The sequence below is a fragment of the Colias croceus genome, chromosome 3, assembly GCF_905220415.1.
Source record: "Colias croceus chromosome 3, ilColCroc2.1".
In the NCBI taxonomy this organism is placed as follows: Eukaryota; Metazoa; Arthropoda; class Insecta; order Lepidoptera; family Pieridae; genus Colias; species Colias croceus.
This window is the reverse complement of record NC_059539.1, coordinates 5,776,144-5,789,057: the sequence shown is the minus strand read 5'-3', so window position 1 is coordinate 5,789,057 and position 12,914 is coordinate 5,776,144. Positions and strand designations below refer to the sequence as shown.

General features: G+C 32.6%; 3 protein-coding genes across 3 annotated transcripts; 1 reads left to right on the top strand and 2 right to left on the bottom strand.

The window, feature by feature from the left end:
* Positions 1-150: 150 nt before the first annotated feature.
* On the bottom strand, positions 151-6,907 carry LOC123706294 (anaphase-promoting complex subunit 5). Its single transcript, XM_045655491.1, has 14 exons — positions 6,839-6,907; positions 6,494-6,676; positions 6,339-6,415; positions 6,032-6,260; positions 5,558-5,691; positions 5,360-5,472; positions 5,046-5,205; positions 4,778-4,962; positions 4,111-4,339; positions 3,658-3,808; positions 2,870-3,058; positions 1,539-1,973; positions 1,279-1,439; positions 151-1,122 (listed from the first exon to the last, which is right to left on the bottom strand). The coding sequence occupies exons 2-14, from the start codon at positions 6,621-6,623 to the stop codon at positions 1,003-1,005; spliced, it is 2,313 nt and encodes a 770-aa protein (XP_045511447.1). The 5' UTR covers positions 6,624-6,676; positions 6,839-6,907; the 3' UTR covers positions 151-1,002.
* Positions 6,908-8,482: 1,575 nt separating this feature from the next.
* LOC123706241 (frizzled-7-B) lies at positions 8,483-11,054 on the top strand. Its single transcript, XM_045655422.1, has 2 exons — positions 8,483-9,819; positions 10,004-11,054. The coding sequence occupies exons 1-2, from the start codon at positions 8,634-8,636 to the stop codon at positions 10,519-10,521; spliced, it is 1,704 nt and encodes a 567-aa protein (XP_045511378.1). The 5' UTR covers positions 8,483-8,633; the 3' UTR covers positions 10,522-11,054.
* Positions 11,055-11,742: 688 nt separating this feature from the next.
* LOC123706124 (protein transport protein Sec61 subunit beta) lies at positions 11,743-12,533 on the bottom strand. The gene is made up of 3 exons (XM_045655287.1): positions 12,377-12,533; positions 12,094-12,296; positions 11,743-12,013 (listed from the first exon to the last, which is right to left on the bottom strand). The coding sequence occupies exons 1-3, from the start codon at positions 12,377-12,379 to the stop codon at positions 11,926-11,928; spliced, it is 294 nt and encodes a 97-aa protein (XP_045511243.1). The 5' UTR covers positions 12,380-12,533; the 3' UTR covers positions 11,743-11,925.
* Positions 12,534-12,914: the final 381 nt, after the last annotated feature.

The window sequence follows — 12,914 nt, the reverse complement described above, 5'->3', positions numbered from 1 at the left end:
TTTGTCTTTCATTACATGAGACCTTAACCTATAAAGTAGCATAAATAAAATATTATAAAATAAATTTTAATTATTATAAAAAAGTTTATTTGGATTTAGTTAAGTTATAGGAAATAATTTGTCGCGGTTATAAAAATAAAACCACTTGAATTTTGTTGTATTGTAATATTATATTTGAAGGAAATATTGTAGATTCCGTGATTATTCCGTTGAAATTGAATCTAATTCCGTTGAATCCCAGACCGATAGAAGATCTACACCTTGATAAGGTTATAGATATAGCTACTTCGAAATAAAACTAAAAATACACAATACAATACATCTATCAATACTATACTATACCACAGTCGATGCATTTTCTAGAAAAATTTACTGAGAAACTAAAATACTTGGAGGGGAAGACATTAGACAGTATTTCTTATTAGAAGATATGAACAATTTAATGATCAATCCACCAAAAAAAATTAGGCATGTGGCGCCCTTTAACCCTTTTAAAAATGACGGTCAGAATATTCTGTTAAAAGTTAAAAATGATTATTCGTATGAAATATCATACAGAAGGTCATGTCATACATATGTAAAGGTAACATACTTATACGTAATTACAAGGTTTTTAGTCACAGAACAGATAAAAGGTAATGGAACTACGCGATCGCGTATAGTATTGCGTTCATTGCGAGAGCTGAGCCGCGACTTTCCAGACGCAGACGCAAATGCGTCTATCCATTCTTTCTCTCGGCTTTGGTAGGTGTGTTAGTGCACATTAGCATGTGTGTGTAACTGTGACGATCAATAGCTAGCTCGCGATCTGTGTGTGTAGTTTCTTTGCGTACGTAATAAACGTACGCATGTGTTCTTTTGCTTGTAACGGAGTTTAACAGTATAATACAAATCTCGAAATAATTCCTTTCAAACGTTTTTATTTGCTCTGTTTGTAGCTGTTATGGTTAAAATCACAAGGTGGATATTTTCGCAAGACCTTAAAAACGCGTTTATTGCTTATTAATATATTATATGAGATATCTGCATAGGCTCTAATGGGAGATTCTTTTCCAGTTGTCTAAACATCCAAGCACACTGATTGCGCATTACTATATTGCCTATATCATGATAGAGCTGCGCCTGAAACAAAATAATTACAACAATACAAAATTATATTTTTAATATACTATTTTGTTTATATTAACATTTTCTTTAATAATTATTCTCATTCACATTTTGTAAATATTTGAAAACATTTATTATTTTTATTTAAAAGTATTTATAATAATAATTTACCTGCAAATACCACGTGAGTAAAAGACGACCTTGAGCGCCAACTTTTGCAAAATTATCCTTCGCAATATCTAGAGATTCACAACATGATTGCAATACTTGTACCCTTGCTTCTCCGGAAGGTGACACTGTAGCTACTCGACATTTTGTATATAGCAACATACCTATAAAATAAAATAATCGTAAAGAAATTACAAGTCATTGTGTGAAAATCATATTTAAGACACAAGAACTGAAGCATGAAACGTTAAAACAATACCGACCTCTTGCTACATCATACGCACTGCCATGCTCCATTATTGAGGGCAATACTTTTCGGACGAGAATCAATGCATTTTTAGAACAGCCCATGTGTAGTTGTACATTCGCTATATGCATTTCTATTGTAGCCGCTAAGAAATGCATATGATATTTTTTCGCTAGACACAAAGCCTCATTTAGCAACATTATATTCGTTGACTGAATCCTGCTGTAGGCGTGCTGCACTTCTGAGGTCAATATCATTGCTTTCAGTCGAAGGGATATATAGTGGACACTGTCATCTTCTGTTTTACAATTATCTAATATATCGTGAAGTGTTTCCAGAGCATTTGTGGGATCTCCTTTTAAGAAGTACATTTCAGCTTTCAACAGCTGGCTCTCCCATCTGTCAAAAGATGCCAATTCCCCGATACTTTGCTCTGCCTCTTCCCATTTACCTGTACAATAATATTAAGTATGAACAATTTTTTTTATTTCGCTAAATAAAATTGTCCAATTGGTCCGTCGAGACAGATTTAAGAAATCTTTGAAGAAATTTGAGAATATACTATAAATTATGGATAACATAAATAATAAATAAATAATTACGGTATAAATCACTATTCAAGTAATATTAACTACAAATAGTAATTACATTAAAAATGATGGACTTGCCTTATGTAATTGCTTACGATGCTAAAATATGTGACTACTTCTTACTGTAAAAATCCTATTTTTTACATTAATTTGCCTTCTTCAATCGCATTTGGAAAAAAACTTATATAGTTTAGTTATTAAACCATATTATAATTGCATTGCAAGCAACAATTAATCTTTATAAAAAACTAACGGAGAACGAACCCACAGAAAAAAGAAAAGTAATAATAGTAGTAACTATGAAAAAGTAAAAAGACAAACTTAATGGAATCTGTATGGTAATCTTAGAACGTTCCCAACCACTATTTAAATTATTATAATGGACACCATTTGTGCTGTCTAATTTTAACATAAGACTTCTTTATGTATTTTTGTTGGCAGCACAATTTTAAATAAATAAAAGAGAGCGTGTGCGCCAAGCACGCGTGTCAGAAGTGAAACTTCTTTGGCAAGATTCAAAGATACCAAATCGGCACCTTACTCAATGACGTGGCGGTATTGCCATGATCTTGAAATTTTACTCTCAACGCGCCTAAAGAAGTTTCACTTCAATAATTATTTCAGTAGTATAACTCAGCCCCCGGAATCACAGACACAATAGAAAATCTATTGTGTCGTGGACCGATCGGGCCGCTCGGGGCTCAATGGGTTAAAAAAATATCGTGACTTAAATAATTATATCAAAAGCATATCATACCGGCCCTGAGCGCAAAGGACGCGTGATGGCGCAGCGAGAGCGCGCGCGCGGGCGGCGACACGAAGTGGCTGGCGAGCGCGGCGGCGAGCGGCACGCGGCCGCGCCACGCCGCCGCGCACACCGCGCCCGCGCCCGCCGTCGCGCTCGTCTCGCCCCACTGCCACGCGCTGCCCACGCCCACCTTGCACTCTGCGACACATTTGATATATTTTTGTTTTTATAACATTCAAGTTATAAATATATTATATTTTTTATAATAATAAAAATGAATCGCCAAATGTGTTGCTAAGCGTTCAACTCCACCAATTTGACCAAATTTTTTTAACGTTTTGTTAAATTATAAGAAAGATTTTTATGGAGAAAGTCACGAAAAAGGGGTAATAGTGTCATATAAAATTAAATAACTACTTGTTACATCTAAATGCACACACATCTAATAATAATTAAATTAAACATTTCCCTTAATTCCATTAACATAAATTTAAAATTTCCCTTCAGGTCTTTTCATAAAGTGTTGTTTATTATCATTTTTTTTTACACTATTATACAGTAGAATAAAGTTCTAGTGATAAAATAACAAACTTTAAAATATGTTCCAGTGGTCTGACATCAAAGTAACTAACTTGTAACTTTCAAATAACATCATATTATGTGGGTAATATATAGCAATATATTACCCACATAATTTAATGTTATTTGAAAACACATTTCGAAACGAACACTACAAGCGTTAATGTTTACATTTGGCATTTGCATGATTGTGATTTAATTAAAGCATGGGTTCTTACTTGTATTTAAATTAAGTAAAAGTTGACAGTTCATAGAAGCCATTTCAGTTTTTCCATAGAGACCCCACAATGCTGCTGTATTTGCTAGGCCTGCCATAGTCAAATCTGTCATTGAATGCAGGTAATTTATTGATTCTCCTTTGAATATGATCTGAAATTTATAAAAAAAGAAATATTATCACTTGTGAAACAGAATTTAAATAGAATTGTTTTAATTAATTACAACCTATTATAAAAATATTAAGCACTTCTCAAAGTATAACATAGAAGCCCAATAAAAGATATCATAAGTAGCTATATTTTTTGAAAGGGCAAAGCCAGCGCAACCAAGAAATATTGCCCAATAATGTTGTTGCCTGTTAGTAATTTATTGCTTCAAGCAGCGCTATAGTTAATACCGCCTACAGTTACTTCTTTCTAGAGATAAAAGACTGCAAATATTAGTGTTATAACCTGAAAAACTTCCCGCGGCGTGGCAGCGTTGAGCGCCGCGTGCTGCGCCATGAGCTGCGCGGCGGCGGCGGCGGAGCGGGGCGCGCGCGGCACGCGGGCCAGCAGCGCCGCGCGCCGAGCCCGCCCGCCCGCCAGCGCGCCCCACGCCGCCGCGTGCGCCAGGCACGCTGTGTCGCCCGCTTCTTGTGCGGTCGCTAGGGCTTCACGCACCGCTTCCATGGCTAGCGACCTGCGGATGCCGTTCAGAGTTGCTTAGTGAATCCTTTCCAATTCATTTTTAAGGTTCCATATCCAAAGGATAAAGCAGGACCCTATTATTGAGATTTCACTGTCTGTCTGTCACCAGACTATAAATTTGTAGATTTTATGTATTTTTAATTTTTATTGCCGTTATAATAAGTAATAACATTAAAAAATCGTTTTTATGCAACAGATGAGACAGTCAATAATAGGTTAGATGAACTGTTTTTCCGCATTTTCGCTTATTTGTATGAAACTCTTAATGTCGCGAGTCCGACTCGCACTTGACCGACTTATTCTTAAGATTATTAGGTAGCAAATAAAATAATGTTCATTCAATCCTCTTTGTGGTCCAGTTACAGTAAAAATAAAATAAACAGTAAAAAACATCTTTAAATGAAATTTCTGTATTAAAAAGCAGTCTTACTTGTGTCCAAATTGTGTGTGCATTGCAGCTCTATTGAGCGCTGCATAGCGAAAATTTTTGTTTCTGTCGTTATTTGTGTTACTGCTACAAACACTAAATACAGCTCGATCAAAACAATTGTACATCGACTCTTGGGCACCACAAAATTCTTTCATCCTTATGCAATTCAAGAAACTCAGAAAATGCTGAAAATGTTAAGATCATTAGAAAATTTATTGTAATATTTGTTTTATTTAATTAAAGAACAGTTTAACAATTGTGCACTTACAATATCTGGATACTCTGGTATATCATTTATGATTTGCATTATCATCTTCTGTAGTTGCTTTGGTGGTAAAGCCATCTTTGGGTTGATTTGTAACAGATTTGCTTGTTGAGCTGTGAAAAGCTCTGCTTGTTTACGTGACCATTGACATTCTTCAAAACCACTAAAAATATAACAAAAGTGAAAATTAAAATATAAATTACATTTATAATCTAGTCTATTGAATAATATTTAAGCAAATGTTTGAAACTAACATTACAAAATTTACGCTCCAATCATTTAACTACCTTTATGCCTTAAAATTTAAAGTTACTTACTTATCAATTTTATCTCTATCTATTATATTAATTCTGGATATTATCTCTTGAGGTCTAGATTCATCTACTACAACAGATGCGGACAAATTCTGTGATTCAGTATTGTTGAGTTTCTGTAAAAAAAATATTTATCTAACTATTTTTAAAAGAAAACATTAAGTATGGTTGATATCATATTTTTTATATCAAAATTAAAACCTCTTTGCTCAAAGATCTCATCATGAGTCCAGGTCGTCCTTTTTGATAATATTGGCAAAAAGATTTGTATAATGCACCCAGTTGCACAAATGTTAATTTATCGAAATGAAGCATTATTCTTCTCAAATAAAATCCTGTAAAAGAAGAATTTAATTTTGCAGAAAGAATCTTAGTATTTATAAGCATAATTTGATATATACAATAAATTATAATTATATACTGGACTGAATGTGGACAATTTACAATTTTATATTAATGATATTTTGCCTCAGTTATATTCAAGGAGCAATTTCAAAAATATAATAATATACATTCCTACTCATTATTTGACTGAGGTGTAATAACTCAGCCCCCGGAATCACAGACAATAGAAAATCGATTGTGTCGTGGACCGATCGGGCCGCTGGGGGTTCAATGAGTTAAAGGTCTCTAGTGATACATAAAATATGTAGGGTGAAATCATTTATCATTTACCTAATACACTACATCTTGTTATTGTACATGTGGGCAACTCAGGCTGGTCAACCAACGGTGAAACCATAAGTTTATCTATAGTTGAAGTGACACAGTCCATTAATGCATTAACTCCATTGACATAAATATTTTGCAATCGAACACAAAAGTTTTGTAAATGTACACTCAACAAATTATATTTTCCATTTGTTAGTAAAGCCTCCAACTCCTTAAACTCCATATCAGGACACTACAATCAATATAATATGTTTTTAAAATCAAAATTCAATATTGTTTAGTTTTACATAAACTTATTAGTCATTCTCACCTGTATTAATTTTAAAGCTAGAATACAGAAATCTTTTCTATATTTAGGAGCCATAGTCCGCTCGGTCATCTCTTTCGCTGAAAATTTAATGAAACACTGTAAAATGTATTACAAGTTAAAACAAAAATTATTTTTTCTTAATTATTATTACTTACCTTCTATCTTTAACAATCCATACTCTCGGATAAACGCAACAACTGCTATTTTATGAGGTGTAATATTATCAACATTTCCTTTGATATTAATTAGCTTAATAAAATCCAGATTTTCATTATCTGAATCCATAATTGTCTGGCAATCTTGTTGTAGGTTTAAGAGAATTTATTTCGATTTAAATACTGAAATTAATAAGAAATTTAATTACAGAACACTCATGAAAAAACGTAGGTATAGTAAATTTGAATTATTTAAACTTGTCTAATAATTGTTGCATATATTCGTGTATTATTTATCAAATCTTATGCATGATAAATTTATAAAATGTAAAATTAAATACACACCTGTTGAAAATATTGATGTTTTTGAAATTATTTAAAAGTTTGACTTGTTGTTTTTTTAAATTTGTCATTTGACAACTCTGTAGTCATACATGGCAACATAATAATCATTTAGGTATCTATATTCTAAAATACCTACTTCTACAAACTTACAATATTTTCATCAAGATTCTTTAGCGCTGGTCCTAGCGTACTAGAAGTCAAAAATAAAGTATTAGGTACGTGCCGCCTATTTAATTTAGTTCCAATTACTCGTAAATAAAAAATTAAATTAATAGGTATAGAAACACTATAGAAATCAAATAAAGAACTCACCGTTCACTCAAGTGTATGGAGCCACGGGCCACGGCTCTTTGACTATATACTTAGAGTATATATTACAATAGTATAGAGCGAGTGTATTGCACAAATTGCATAGTGCGCATCGTAGGCAGATGAGCTATAGATACTATATAGATGTGTGTGTGACAAATAGGGATGGGTAGATATCAATTGCGTGTTAAACTATCGATAAGTTATGTAAATAAATATGTATCATAAGTAAATTTTATGTTCAATAAGTTATTAAAGGAAAAATATGTGAATAAAGTATAAATGTGTAATTTTAAATTTGTTTACCAACTGAATAAAGTTTGTTTATTCCATTTGAATATTAAATATTATATAAGAAATTTTCTTGTATTAATTATAAGTACTTTAAAAAATATGTTTGATTGGAATATAAGAAAAACGTGAGTACTTTTTAAATAATAAAGTTAATAAAATAAAGGATCGGGTTTAGTGCTATTTATTAATAATAAATCAAACAATAATAATAATGTTTGAAAAATGGTAAAAAATATTAAGGAATAATTAATAATTTAAAATGATAATATAATAAATAATATTAATAATTTCTTTATTTAATTTTATCCATTTTACTATCAAAATCTTCAAAATCAATTTAGCGGTTCAGAAAATATATCGTAACATTACATACTTTACATTTACACTATAATACATTCGCATTCATAATTTAGAAAGTGTATCGTACAAAACACACCACAAATTTATTTATAATACATTTTTAAAAGAGTTTTAATTTTAAAGTTAAATAAATAATTTGTTAAAATATAGTTCTTCTAGTAAACTTTATATCGAGTACAGCGTTGGTCAGGTCACATCACTACGATCACGTGGCGGCAGTGAGGCGCGCGAGCAAGCCTGCGCGTGTCCGCCTCCCACCTACTCTTCACCCCCGCGATGCTAGATTTATTTTCATAAAATTATGTATAACAATCGACTTACTGATGAAATGTGATAGTGGATTTCAATTTTGTGTATTTTCTAGTATCGTTTTTGCAAGATAGAACTGCACATTTCACCACTTTTATTCGTAAATATGAAAAAAATCCAGAGCAACGCACTTCGTGAGCACTCAACCACGACTGCGAGCGCTTGCGGGCTGCGGCGGGAGCGTCGTGTTGTTCCCACCTGTGCCTACTGTTCCCACTTGGTTGTTCGCACTCTATAGATAGTATATATACTCTAAGACTATATATTTTAATCTATAGCATAGACCACAGTCTATGCCAAATCTATGGTTCTGGTTCAGTAAAAAAAACATTGCAAAGGGCGTCAATTTGTGATAACATGTTACATGATGATTGTATTGAATTAAAATTATATCTATACACGGTTTTTTTATAAAAAATGTTACTGTCTTTAACAAAAAATAAAAGATTGAGTAAAAATGAGTGAAAAAATATAAGTTAATGTGCAAAAGTAATACACGCTACGGTTAAAAAATTCATTGAATATGGGCAGAATATGGATGTTGTTTATACATGCATTATTTCTTTTGTTTGTTATTTCTGAAAGTTCACGTGTTACAGTTTATCAAGGAGATACTCTGCCTCATCATGGACGTTGTGAACCAATAACAATTTCTTTCTGTCAGCAAATACGATACAATCAAACAATCTTCCCGAATTTACTAGACCACACGAAACAAGAAGATGCGGGCTCTGAAGTATATAGTCTATTTACGCCTTTCTTAAAAAGCAACTGTTCACCTGATTTGAAATCCTTTTTATGTTCAGTGTATGCTCCCGTATGTACTATACTAGATACTCCGATACCACCATGTCGTCATTTGTGTGAAACAGTTCAAATGGATTGCAATGTATCCATGACACGATATGGATTTCTATGGCCGGAACATCTCAATTGTTCTAGATTTCCTGTAGTTACAGATGACAATTTTATATGCTTTGGCGACCACAATGTAACGCAAGTATCTCGGAAAAAATCAGAACCAAGGCTTCCTAAAGTGGAATACAAATCAAACATTGATAGGGATCCGTCTAAGCTTCGTGGTGCTAAGAATTATGGATTTGTATGCCCAGTTCAATTTAAAATTCCTAAAAATTTAGATTTAGAATACTCTCTCAAAGTAGGAGACAAAGTTGAATATGACTGTGGTGCACCATGTAATGGTATGTTTTTTAGTAAGGATGAGAAAGATTTTGCCAGATTGTGGATCGGCATATGGGCGACATTCTGTGCTACAAGTTGTCTCTTTACTGTGCTCACATTCTTAATTGATACTGATCGTTTCCGATACCCAGAAAGACCAATAATATTTTTGTCAGTATGTTATCTAATGGTTGCAGCAGCATACATCATGGGTTGGGGTGCGGGAGATAGTGTGAGTTGTCAAGGTCCATTCCCTATGACTGTGAGTGGTACAAGATTACCTAACATCACAGTTATTACACAAGGCACAAAACATGAACCATGCACCATATTGTTTATGATTGTATATTTCTTCAGTATGGCTTCCAGTATTTGGTGGGTAATACTTACTTTGACATGGTTCTTAGCAGCTGGACTTAAATGGGGACATGAGGCTATTGAAGCAAATTCCCAGTACTTTCATTTGGCTGCTTGGGCAGTGCCAGCAGTTAAAACTATATCAATTTTAGCCATGGGAAATGTTGATGGTTAGTATCTTTTCATATCTTATTAACCCATCAGCCCCCGGAATCACAGACACAATAGAAAATCTATTGTCTCGGTCTCATTGGGCCGCTCGGTGGTCAATGGGTTAATATTTAATCGGCCTGTATAATTTTTTATTTGTATGTGACTGTGTGATAAATTAACATTTAAATTATTTATTTACAGGTGATGTTTTATCAGGAGTATGTTATGTTGGTTTATGGGATGCCGAAGCTCTACGAGGTTTTGTGCTGGTGCCACTGTGTGCATATTTAGTTCTTGGCACAATATTTCTGCTAGCAGGATTTGTGTCTTTATTCAGAATAAGGACTGTAATGAAGCATGATGGGACTAAAACGGACAAATTGGAAAAGCTAATGATTCGTATTGGTATTTTCGGAGTACTTTATACAGTTCCAGCCCTAATTGTTATTGCTTGTTTGTTTTATGAACAGGCACATTTTGATTCTTGGATGCTTACTTGGCATCGTGATATGTGTTCCTCACCACAATACTCAATTCCATGTCCTTTCTCAAGTCAAGAAACAGATAGACCCAAGTTTGAAATGTTCATTATTAAGTACCTCATGACTATGATTGTTGGCATTACTTCAAGTTTTTGGATTTGGTCCAGTAAAACATTAGTGTCATGGCACCAATTTTTTGATAGAATAAGAGGAAGACATGTCGAAGCATATGTTTGATTAATTTTCTGTACCTTACTAACTGAATCATATCTTTTTACCTGTTTTACAAATTACTTTTAAGTTAAACATATAAGATATTTTAGGAAAGGAATGTAGCAATTCTTTTTTAATAATAATTATGTAATGGTCAAACTAAAGTAAAGAAATAATAAATGAGGTATTCATTACACAGCTTTTAGCAAGAGACACAAACATGGTGTTCACCTCTATATTTTGTTGTATTATTCTGTTAATTTACATACAGAATCTTAAAATAAAAAAGATCTTAGCTCTCTATTTTCATGACTGCTATTTTTGATGAAAGTATTTAGTAATATGAAGTATTATTTTTAATTAATATTTTTAAGCTTATTAATTTAAGTATGGATATGTTCATAACAGGCAACTACATAGAATAAGTTGAGATTAAATATAAGGCTGATGTTTAGTGTATGTAAATATTATTTTCTATTATTTTTACATGGACTTTTAAACTTATGAACCAGTGCTAAATGTACTTACCTCTAAATAAAGAAAAATATTTTTTCAAATGTATTTTATTTTATTTTTATACATGTTTTAACCCATTGAGCCCTGAGCGGCCCAAACTGACCATGACACAATAGATTTTCTATTGTGTCTGTGATTCCGGGGGCTGAGTTATTAAATATACACCTAATTACATAATTAATCTATACTAATATTGTAAAGCTGAAGAGTTTGTTTGTATGAACGCGCTAATCTCAGAAACTACTTGTCCGATTTGAAAAATTCTTTCGTGTTAGAAAGCCCATTTATTGAGGAAGGCTATAGGCTATATTATATCATCACACTAGGACAAACAGGGGCGGAGCACAGCGAGTATGAAATATACAAATAATCACCATTTATGCAGCTTTACTTTAGGGGTACCCCAACCAAGTTGAAAAACCATAGCAATATGATAACTAAATATGATCATATTGTTAATACTAAATTATGAAAAAACTGGGAAAGTATTAGACATTTTCACAATAATTCTAAAATTAAAACTGCACTAATTTCGTATACAAAATTTATAGATGTGAGGACCTTTTTGTATCATAGTTTTGTAAACCTTGGTGCTTTATAATAATTAAAAGAAAATTTTTCTAATTACTTTCCATTATTTAATGACTATAATTAATAATTATTATAGTCCCAAATAATTGCTGTTGACATTGAGTTTAAATTATTCATGCAAAAATTGAAAAAGACTTATTATTTAAAATGTATTTATTCATTTATGACATAATCTTAAATCTAGAATAAAAGTTAAGATCAAAGTAACATACAACATAAAAATATTTATAGTAAATTCACCAAATATTTAATCACTCATAACTTAAATATTCACTCTCTCCCCATTAATTGAAAGTTCCTTAAACAGTCTCATTAGGATCTCTAAGCCCTAGTGTATTTTCCCCAGATGTGCAGCATAAAAACAGAGGCAATGAAGAGAAGAGACATCACTAACACTGGTACAGGGCCTCTGAAAAATAAAACAATATTTAAAAAATAATTTATCAACATTTAATATGTTTTGAATGGAGAACTATTTCAGTTACTCACACTTTAACACCAGGGGAGTCATCGGTGTAGAAACGCCACATGCCACCAGAGCCAGCGCCAGTAGTACGGCTTCTTGCAGCTGTTGTCGTGGTTGTTGATTTACGTTGCCTTACAGTACCGCCGCTAGATGCTCTAGGAGCAATCGATGCTTTACTTGGGGACCGACTCCCTGATCCCACCGATGTAGAACTCGGAGCAGCTGGCTGAAATAAATAGGTTTTATAATTATTTATACAATTTATTTAACTCATAAGTATCACAATTTTATGTGTGTGATATTTACCATTTTAGATAAATTAGTTTTAATTCACTTTTAACACGTTACACGGTATATTGTACAGAGATATCTGCAATGAAATATCTTGGACTTCCAATAAACGTCAACTGGGTGAACGGGAATTGTGCTACACGTACACAAAACTTGACACGTTGTCATTGCGTTGTCAATATTGTTGCCAGAATTCACTTTTAACAAGAGAACACTAAAAAATAATAATTTATACAGTAATTATTTTGTATGACACTTTTACTAGCTTCATCTGTTATCATATAGATCAGCAAATTTCACGCTTCCAAACCTGCTCAGAGTTCAGACGTAAAAAAAGTATACTTAAAAGATTTTGTCTCGCTTTGAACATTTATGTACACTTATCAGTTATCAAGGATCGGTGACAAAACAATAAAATTTCTTAAGCTAACATTGTCCCTTTTTTAACTATAGAAATATTTATTTTTCTAAAAAATGAGATTTCTTATAAAATTAGGAAATTTTGTATTATTTACCTTGTATCTACATAATATGTGAGATGTGAGATAAGACG

Coding starts and splice junctions, on each gene's coding strand:
- LOC123706294 (XM_045655491.1), bottom strand. CDS start 6,623: ATGGATTCAGATAATGAAAATCTGGATTTTATTAAGCTAATTAATATC. Junction 5,473..5,557: donor TGAGATCTTTGAGCAAAGAG/GTTTTAATTTTG, acceptor TTTTTTTTACAG/AAACTCAACAATACTGAATC. Junction 5,206..5,359: donor GATAGAGATAAAATTGATAA/GTAAGTAACTTT, acceptor TTATATTTTTAG/TGGTTTTGAAGAATGTCAAT.
- LOC123706241 (XM_045655422.1), top strand. CDS start 8,634: ATGGGCAGAATATGGATGTTGTTTATACATGCATTATTTCTTTTGTTT. Junction 9,820..10,003: donor AGCCATGGGAAATGTTGATG/GTTAGTATCTTT, acceptor ATTTATTTACAG/GTGATGTTTTATCAGGAGTA.
- LOC123706124 (XM_045655287.1), bottom strand. Junction 12,014..12,093: donor GACTCCCCTGGTGTTAAAGT/GTGAGTAACTGA, acceptor TTTATTTTTCAG/AGGCCCTGTACCAGTGTTAG.